Source organism: Electrona antarctica (assembly GCF_951216825.1).
Source record: "Electrona antarctica genome assembly, chromosome: 1".
Taxonomy (NCBI): Eukaryota; Metazoa; Chordata; class Actinopteri; order Myctophiformes; family Myctophidae; genus Electrona; species Electrona antarctica.
Window position 1 is genome coordinate 40,778,075 of NC_136806.1, and position 10,366 is coordinate 40,788,440.

At 47.5% G+C, this 10,366-nt stretch overlaps 1 protein-coding gene across 1 annotated transcript in view; it reads left to right on the plus strand.

The window, feature by feature from the left end:
- cdhr2 (cadherin related family member 2) overlaps positions 1 to 2,236 on the plus strand; it is a gene marked incomplete at its 5' end in the record, with an annotated part of 27,069 nt that extends 24,833 nt beyond the window's left edge. The window contains one exon of the mRNA XM_079497028.1: positions 1,220 to 2,236. Within this exon, the coding sequence (XP_079353154.1) occupies positions 1,220 to 1,372 (153 nt within the window). The 3' untranslated portion in view covers positions 1,373 to 2,236. The remainder of the gene's footprint in view (positions 1 to 1,219) is intronic.
- Between the last annotated feature and the right edge of the window lie 8,130 nt (positions 2,237 to 10,366).

Below are 10,366 nucleotides of genomic sequence, written 5' to 3' on the forward strand. Positions count from 1 at the left end.
ACATTAATCAATTAATTAATTGGTCTGTTTTTTTGAATAACCACTCTCTTTACATTTCTATGGATACAGTTGTAATCAGTCAGTCAGTCACAATCAGTTGTAATGTAATGTAGGAAACTTATAATACAACTAGAACTGCACTCTGACGAGTGCCTACTTGCTTGTTGCACACAAGTAGGCCGCAAGCAGAGCGCGCAAGTACTGTCGACCGCTACAAACTGTCAAATCTCAGCTTCTCTGTGAAAGAACGTTTGAAATATTGAATTATTAGGTTTAGCTATTTGCTACGTACCTAGTTTTTGGAGGTAAAAAAGTAGTATTGTGAAGTATGGTAAAGGTTTCTATCTATAAAATAAATCGATTTAGAAGTGTCCTGGATCCCTTTTTAGTTTCTCAAAGAAAAATAAATCATCGATATCTGATGAAAAGAAAAAGTATATAAATTGAAAAAGGACACTCCAACAGCAAATGAACGCTCAATGTTAAACCCCAGCTGAGCGGGGTTTCCTCATGCTATATGCACACGAGTCTGATCGGCGGATATGAGTGCCGATCAGTGAGAGAGCGGGAGAAAAGGAGAAAGGGATAGAGGGATTCCCTCAGTGTGAGTAAGAGGGGAAGGGAGGGATGAAGGGGGTAAGATTGAGCCTATTTCACCTTAAGAGTTGCCTATTATATGTTTTGCTATATTCAATTGTGGAGATGAATTTTGTTAAAGGCAGTCAGGCAGACCTATTAATCATTAAGTGAGATGTGGTTCACTGTGAGTGCCATCACGGCTCCAGGCTGCACAAGCCAACACACAGCTGTGCAAGAGAGCTCACAGGCAGGGAGAAGTGCAGGCACTCAGTAGTCGATACCATGCCTCCGGCAGCTTGTCTGTAAACTGTTCTCTTCTAATTCTACTTTATTCATTTTAGTAAAATGTATAAAGTTTTAGGCAAGGCAAGGCACCTAGTCCAACAACTGCTAGTTTAAAAGTTTGTTATATATATTCTGTACTTTCCATACAAGTAGTCTGTTTATGTCTGTCTCAAGTCATGTGGGAAGTCACTCAATGCAGAAATGGAGACTATGGGTTGATACGTAGGCTGCCGCCTGGCAAAATCCACTTCTCATTTGTATAAAAAAGAAAAACACACAACAAAAAGCATGCTCTGTGCTTGCTGTGCAACGTATTACCGGGCTTTCATTTACCAGTGTGTCTCCTTTTTGACAGATAATCCAAGAAGAGGATGAGGACCATGAGGAGCCAGGATACATTGAGCCTCTGGGGGCAGCACTTGCCCAGCGGGGAGCCAAGAAAGGCTCTGGGAAAACTCATGTAGCGTTTGATAATCCTGCCTTTTCGGGTAGTACAACTGACCTGTAAAAGCCTGGGTGAAGGGGCAGGGGTGGTTGACACATGCCAGCGGGTGAGGGAGTGGGAGTGGGGCTGACAGTCACTGGAGGCCCCCAGTTTGATATGCACTAGGCCAAGGACCCCCAATTTTTTTCCCCTCTGGAACTGCAATCTCCACTGTCAAATCCTCAGTGTGGTTGTTTAACTCTGAGAGTGTACAAATGGACCACCATGGGTTCATTTGTACATTCTCTGAGTTATACAATCTCAGAATTACAAACTCCTAATGGTGCATTTGGACCTTTGGTCATCCCAGGACTGACGTCGACAAACAGGAATCTGACATCTTTAGAATTTTAGCAACCACTGTCAATCAAAGGCAGAACATCACCGCTATATAACAGAAACTTTGCGATTTTAAAAAGACCCCACGTTTTAGCAGCTGATGCGGAAAAAGCCTTATTTTCTGAATGACAGCATTATAGCATGGGATGTGCATGGTTTAGAATGGGACCTTTATTAGACACTTGACCAATCTATAAATGGACGTCAGTAAAGTTAAAGCCATCATTGTTCTATTACAGTAACACAACATACGTTGATGTATCCATGCCTTAATTACAATTTAACCACAAGTTGCAAGGATCTCATCTGCTTCAGCTGTTGGCATGGAAGGTTTTGTGTTGTCATGACCAGTTTATTTAATTTGATCTTTGTTAAATACAATTGAGTGTGTTGTTTTTTTTGTATAATAATCATTGAAGCACTAATGAGTTTGCAAGCTTGAAAAGAGAGCAAAACGGCAAACAACAAATTATCGTTGCAAACAATGATTCACAGCTGTTCTACTGTATAAATGTGTAAGGCAAATGTTTTAAATTTGTTTTAAATGTATTTTGTTGAGTCTGACTATGTTTATTTTATCACGTCATTATGTCATGTTATTGTCATTGTCACTGACGAGAAGACATTTCTTTTTAATCTGTCGAGTGGAAACCTCATATGTCCAAAACTGTTACCTTTCAGGAATCATATGCAAAAATAGCAATAAAGGCTGTAGTGTGATCGAGTAGGGCATTCATTTACGAAAAAACCCCCAAAGTTAAAATATGGAGATAAGAGGTTTCTGCCCTACACATTTATAAATAAACTTGAAGACCTAAAGTCTGATCTGGCCATTTTCACTTGGACTGACTGGTTAGGGTATGAACCATTTGCAGATATAGAATATATAGGCATACGTATATGGGTATACTCATATGTACATCTGCACAACCCTGGAAATTGGTTTGTAATCTCAGGCATGGAAAAAAAAATCACACCCGTGTGAACTGAGTGGTGTAAGGTTTTATATAGCATGATCAGCTGTGGTCTGACGTAATGTCTGACGTAATGAAATAAGGTAAGGTATTATGTAGCCTGATCAGCTCTGATCTGACGTAATTAAATCATACCCGGATGTGATTTCACAACTGGCTTTTTCTGTGCAGAGAAAATGACCATGGTTGCTACGGTCATCCAGTTCACCCGGGTGTGATTTAATGACGTCAGAAATTATTTTGAACATAGCAACCATGCTAATTTTTTTCTGCACACAAAAGCCAGTTGTAGGAGTGGTTTACACCACTCAAAAACGACCCTCACAGTGTGTAATTACTAAGTAATTAATTAGGAGGTGTGGCATAGTCAGAATTAATTCCATATATGTCACAATGTGATGTCAGAACATGCAGATGTCAGAAGAACAGGCCCTTTTATGCCCATATGGAGTACTTTGTCAGACATGCCCAAATATGGAGTCTACTATGCACTATGCAGATGTCAGAACATATTTGTAATGATGAAACTGGAGATTTCAGTATCTGCCTCTCTGTGTCCCTTTATGCCTATATGGAGTTATGTATCAGGCATGGATCTAAGACTATCTCTCGGGCAAACTGCAGTATGTGAGACTGCAGTGTTGTCTGTTCGGATGAGCTGGTGAACATCACAGGCACTCCCCAGGGCACAGTGCTGTCACCTTTCCTGTTCACCCTATAAACATCTGACTTCCGCTTCAACTAAAAGACATGTCAGTTGTCACCTACAGATGATTTTTTTAGATAACATTGCAGTGGTCAGCTGCATCTCAGGTGAATGTATCTCAGGTGATAACACTGTTGAGCACGCATGGTTAAGGAGGTAGTGCACTGGAGCAAGGCAAACCGCAAACCTTGCTCCGCGGCGGAAGTTGCGCAAGAGCACTCTTTCTCCGGGCAACAAGGGTAGGTGTTTTGCTCTCTCATCATACCTGTCCTTGTCCCTCATTCTGTTTTCTCTGGTCTTAACTGCAACCTGTTTGTAGACTCTCTGCAGCGTCTGGTTGTGTTGATGAACCCAGCCTTCTAGGTCATGTCTTTGGGTCAGTGCCGGTGCTCCTACGACCACAGGCAGGCGGGCATTTCGACCAAACATGACATAGTGTGGGGTCAGTCCGGTGGTCTCGTGGGTGGTGGTGTTGTACATCTGGAGCAGAGTCGGCAAGTGATCTGGCCAGTGTGCTTGGTCAACCTGACTCAGCGTTCCTAGGAGAGACAGAATAGTCTTGTTAAACCTTTCACAGGCCCCGTTTCCCTGAGGCCTGTAAGGTGTAGTTCGGATCTTGGAGCATCCGTAGAGGCTGCACAGCTGTGCTACCAGGTTTGACTCGAACGCTGCCCCATGGTCAGACAGGATCCGTTCTGGGGACCCCCACGTCTGGATGAGGTGGCGCCAGAGAACCCGGGTCGTAGTGGCTGCTGTCTGGTCTTTCGTAGGGATGGCCCACCCATACTTGGAGAATAAGTCAGTTATAACCAACAGGTAAGGGTAGGTGTCGCCATGCCGGCCAAGAGATAAGTAATCAATTGAGACAGTTTCCATGGGGTAAGATGTGAGAATTGGCACCAAAGGCGCCCTTACCTCTGGGCCACGTTTCTGTTGGACACAACTTGCGCACTGGGACCCCCATTCCTGCAGGTCAGTAATCATCCCTGGCCAGTAGAAGGTCTTCCTCAGTAGGGCTTCAATTTTGGCCACTCCCATGTGGCCTGAGGAGTTGTGGTACTTCTCCCACAGCTCCTTGGTCTTGCTTGAGGGTACCACAATTTGAGCCAAGTTCAAACCGGTGTTGCGCTCCTGCGCTCTCCTCTTCAACACACCTCCCTGGATGTGTAGGCAGCTCCATTCTCGCAAAAGGCGTCTTACCACAGGCAGGCTGTCCTTCCTTTCCTCTGCTCCTGGGAGGTGTTCTCCTGCAACCCACTCCTTCACTTGGGCCAGGGTTTGGTCTCCATCCTGCCAGTTCTTCCACTGGTCTTCCGTTTCAGGGGTTGCCTCCAATTCCACTGTAGCCGCTGCGGCTTGGACGAATTCAGTCTCCTGCGGTAACCTGGACAAGATATCAGCGTTACGGTTGGCAGTACCTGGGCGGTATTTCAGTTCAAAATCAAAATTTGCCAGTTGGGCTGCCCAGTGCTGTTCAACAGCCCCTAAGCGTGCTGTGTCCAAATGGACAAGGGGGTTGTTGTTGGTAAAGGCCAGGAACTTATTGCCCCACAAGTAGTCCTTAAACTTTTCTGTAACGGCCCACTTGAGGGCCAAAAACTCTAGTTTAAAGGAACTGTAGTTTTGGTCATTTCTTTCTGTTGGGATCAAACTTCTGCTGGCATAGGCAACTACCCTCTCTTTGCCATCCTGTACTTGTGATAGTACGGCCCCCAAACCCCCTAGGCTAGCATCAGTATAGAGGTTGAAGGGCTTTGAGAAGTCAGCATAGGCCAAAACTGGAGCACTCACCAGAGCAGTCTTCAGGGCGTTGAACGCCGTCTGGCAGTCCGGAGTCCAGTTGATGCTTCTCCCCTTCTGCAAACTGGCTGTGCCTACCAGGAGGGCGTTAAGGGGTGCAGCTACCTTGGAGAAGCCCTTAATGTACCTCCTGTAGTACCCTACAAAACCCAGGAATGAGCGTACCTGGCTGACAGTTGAAGGGACGGCCCAGTCCTTTACGACAGCGGTCTTTCCAGGGTCAGTGGAGATCCCCTCACTGGAGATGACATGGCCAAGGTAGGTTACCTTCCTCTGGAACAGGTGGCATTTCTTGGGTTGCAGCTTCAGGCCATGGGCTACCAGCTTTTATAAAGACCTGCTCCAGGTGTTCGATGTGGGTGTTGAAATCCGGAGAATAGACTATCACGTCATCCAAGTAGATTAGGAGAGACTCATTGACGTGCCCCCCCAGGCACCGCTGCATCAGACGTTGGAACGTCGCTGGGGCGTTGCATAGGCCGAAAGGCATCCTCTGGAACTCGTAGAGGCCCATGGGGGTGGTGAATGCAGTCTTCTCTCTGTCCTTCGGGTCCACGTCCACCTGCCAGAACCCACTGGCGAGGTCGAGAGTGGAGTACCAGGCCGCTTGTTTTAGACAGGTGAGGGACTCTTCTATCCTCGGTAGAGGGTAGGCGTCTTTGTGGGTGAGGGCGTTGAGCTTCCTGTAGTCCACGCAGAAGCGCCACGACCCATCCTTCTTCTTCACAAGGACAATTGGCGCCGCCCAAGGGCTGGAGCTTTCCTTGATGACCTCTGTGTCCAACATGTTTTGGAGGAGCCCTCTCAGCTCTGGGTAGAGGCTTGGTGGGATCGGCCTGTAGCACTCCCTGCTGGGTGGTGCTGAGCCTGTGGGGATTGAATGGAGGACTGCATCAGTCTGTCCAAAGTCCTCTTCTCCTGCTGCAAAGGCAGTCTTCCATCGCTGCAGCAGGGAGTCCATCGTCTGTTGCTGCTCTGCAGACAGCCCATCACCTTTCAGCAGGTGGACTGGGTGCTGGTCTTCTGTGGTGACCTGGTTCACCTGGACGTCAACTTCAACTACCCCTGGGTCTGAAGCCTTCAACACCAGGTCCTTCTCCCCTCGCACCTGGCTTGCATCAACCTGGAAGATGTTAGCAAGGGGGCGCCGTTGAGGTATTAAGATGGGGTATGGGTTCACGTTGCGTATCCTTATGGGGAGGCGTCCTTTCACCACCCAAGCAATGGACCGGGCCACCTGCCATTCATCATCTCTCTCTGGGCCCTCCACAAGAGCGCAGAAGTCAGACCTGGGCCTCGTCCCGTACAGGTGTGTCCATAACACCATCTCGCTGTTGGGAGGGACATAGACTGGATCTTGGCGGGTCAACCGGGCCACTCCAACCTGTCCATCTGATGGTTCAGCCTGCAACACCTTCTGGCAGACGGCGAAGGCACGTTCCCACTCACCTTTGGCCTGTCGGGACATGGTAGCACCAAATGCCGTCAGCCCTGGGTGGACTCCCTGGAACAGTTCCTTCCAGAAATGTGAGATCACGTTCATTCCTAGAATGCCCTTCTCAGCATTCAGGCACTCGTCTTTGACAATGATGACCCCCTTACCGGACACAGTGACCCCTCCCACTGTGAAATCCAAGATGGCGTACCCGGTATAGGGGATCCGTAGGCCATTGGCAGCTTTTAGGGTCAGCCAGTACAGATCCTGTGGGTCCCGTGTCTGTTCCCCACTGAGCCATTGTTGAAAGAAGGATTTGCTGAACAATGTTACTTGTGAGCCTGTATCGAGCAAGCAGGGTAATTTAACCCCTGCAACAGCTATTTCCACCCCTGGACACGTACCAATCATAGCGTTCTCCTCTGCTTGGTTCCCCTGGTTCCCCTCCCCAACCACTTGGCTCCCAGTGGCTGGGGCTATTAGTTTAAATGCCTCTTCTCCTGTGGGCAGCGCCTCTGGATGTGGCCTGCCTTTCCACAGCCTCTACAAATGGGCTGGCCCTGTTGGTCCCATTCGAATGTCTGGTGTCGTCCGGGGGAGGGTGTATAACGACCCTCCTGAACTCTCCCTCTTGTAGTAGGGCGTCTGTACTCATCTGGGGCATTCTGTGGGGAAAGTTGCCGTTTAATTTCATCTTTCAGAGTTTCAGTTAGAACAGATATTTGGTCTTTCATTTCTTTCCTAAGTTCAGCTCTTACAGTCTCTCTCCACTCGTTTAAACTAGGAGCAACTGGGGTCTGTTGTGGTGGAGGCACTGAGACACGCGCTGCGCATGCAGACTCCATCCTCTGTTCGGCTTCCAATGCTCGGGCTTCACTACACACTTCACTGAAGGATAATGTAGGGTTTCTACGCACCTGGCGTTGGAGTTCTTGTTGTACTGTGCTAGGTCTCAAACCCAGGACAAGCTGGTCTCGGATGGTCATCTCATCTTGAGCCGAGCCATTTGGTTCATGCTCTCGCCATATGGAGAATAGCTCCCGCAGCCGGAGAATGTAGGCGGCAGCAGTTTCTCCTTCCTGTTGGTGACATTTAAAGAATTGCGCACGGAGCTGGGCTACTGGAGTTACCTGTCCATACAGCTTCTGTAGCTCCTGTAGGATGGCTGCGCTAGTTGCACGCCTAGCTGGGTCTAATAGACGTATCTCTCGCTTTGCTTCGCCTTCAAGCGCTCCAAAAATAGTCTATTTTCTGTTCTTCATTTAACCCTTGTGCCCGCAGCATAGCCCGAACCTGCCCATTCCATTCTGAAAACCTCATTTTACTTGGGTCACCATTGAATTTTGGGATCCATGGGACCCCCATAAACCATGGCATCATCATTGCATTTATCAATGGTTGGCTTGCATTAACATTTTCTGACCTGGCCCCATCTTCTCGTGGTACACTAGGGCCTGCCCTTTCAGGTTGCATTACATTGTCGTCGGCCATTTTGCTCTGTACGGTGTGAATAAGGAGTCATGCCGACTACGCCACTTATGTAACAGGTTTTTGAGAGAGTTGTTACTACTCTAAAGTTCAGACTCCAGTTCACACCAATACAGAGTAAATGACACGACACAATAGGGGTAAAGTATAAAAGTACAAAATCCTTTTATTATAATCTAGACATATGAATCCATTCAACAGTACAATAATTAAATGCAAGGGTACCCTCTTTTAAAACAAAACAATAATAAATCACTTCATCAATAAATCACTTCATCAGCATTTAAAATAGCAAGCAGCAATTGATAAAACTGTAGGGAGAGAGTCAGTGAGTCAGGGGAGTTAGAAATACCACAGTCCAGTCCAGTAGTGAATCCGATCCGGGTTTTGCGCCTCGCCACAGCCGTGACGAGACAGCTAGTTAAGTTCAGTTCGATCCACACTGTCCAGTCCGGGACTTCCGCGTCGCCGCTGTCCGGGCGACCTGACGCTCCGCTGTTGGACAAGGAGAACGACGTAATGAGTGACAGCCCTCTCACAACCGGCACTTTCAACTTTGACAACACACGCAGGCTAGCGTTATTACTTTCCTTTAAAAAGGAGTAGGATGAGCATATCATTAATCAATCTCTGGTCTGCTGCTCCACCGCTGTCACAACATCTGGCTGCTGGCTCCAGCACCTCAACACAGAAACGGGAATTCGAATCACTTTACTGTCACACTTAAGAGCCTTAACCCACAAACTCAATAGCACGGAGGAATATAGTTACTTTCCTTAATTCAGATGATAGAGAGCGTTGACATTGCAGAGTGATCAATCTCAGCGACGTGGAGGAGGCGATGAGGACATCGGACCCACGGTGTGGTCGAGAGGAGGAGAGGAGTCTGGTCCGCGGGCACAGCGTGGAGAGACGATGAGATATTTAATCTGGCCTACAACATGTAGGGAGAAGAGGACAGAGAGAGGTCTGGCGTGATCCGACGACGGCGGCAGCAGGCACTGTCTGAGCACTGCAGAGAGAGAGCCGGGGTGGGATCTGGCATGTAAAGTGAACTACATGTTTCAAACTAATAGAACTACATATGCCATTATGTCAAGTCTGTTGTGCGCATGCGCACGCCGGTATGTGTGAGTTGTGGTTGATTGGCACATTTCAATAAAACAGTCAGTTGTTATGTAACCCCCGCAAGCGTTGGTCAGAGCGTCCTGTGTTCTAATCTAAAGTAAGATTACAAGCGTATCAAAACGTTACATGGTGTCAGAAGTTAACTTAACAGTTGGAGAAGGAAAAGAAGAGTAACTTTGAGACTTTTGAACGTGTGTGTGCATCGCTATGGCGAAGTTTCCCTCCCCGGATCAGTTGGATTTCCCGAAGCCGGCAACCTGGCCAGATTGGAAGGAAAGATTTTCCCGGTACAGAGTTGCAACAAAACTGACGGCGGAGGCTGATGTAATACAGGTCAGCGCCCAATATACTCCATGGGAGCAGAGGCTGAGCACATATTTAAATCGTTCACATTCACGGATGCACTAGATGCAGACAAATATGACCCAGTGCTTGCAAAATTTTACGCACATTTTGTCCCCAAAACGTAACGTCATATTTGAGAGGGCTAGGTTTCACTCAAGAGCGCAGCATGCTGGCGAAAATGTGGAAGCGTTTGTAAGGCAGCTCTATGAGTTAGCAGAAAACTGCGAGTTTGGAGCCCAGAAAGATGACAATTTGAGGGACAGGTTAGTCCTGGGAATCCGTGATAAAGGACTGTCTCAAAAGCTACAAATGAAGGATGATCTGACGCTGCGTAGTGCAATTGACATGGCGAGGCATAGCGAGCTAATTAAAGGACAGAACCAAGGCTCATCAGACAATGTGGATGAAGTCAAAACCTTCGGACAGAAGGGAAGGAGAGACTATAAAGCAAGTGGAGCTAAAGCACACACTCCACACAGACAGAAAAACCAAAGGGGGAGAGGAAACTGTGGAAAATGTCACAGAGAACACAGTGATCCAGATCAGTGTCCAGCTAAAGGAAAAAGGTGGAGGCAGAATTGAGACGGATGGAGTCACTGGGCATCATAGAGAAAGTCACACAGCCAACGCAATGGTGTGCACCTATGGTCCCAGTGATAAAGAAGAACAACAAAATCAGAATATGTGTTGACTTAAAGAGGCTGAACGAATGTGTTGAACGAGAAAAGTTCATACTGCCTACTATTGACGACCTTCTCCCCAAGCTAGCAGGAAGTGCAGTCTTCACAAGCCTGGACGCGGCC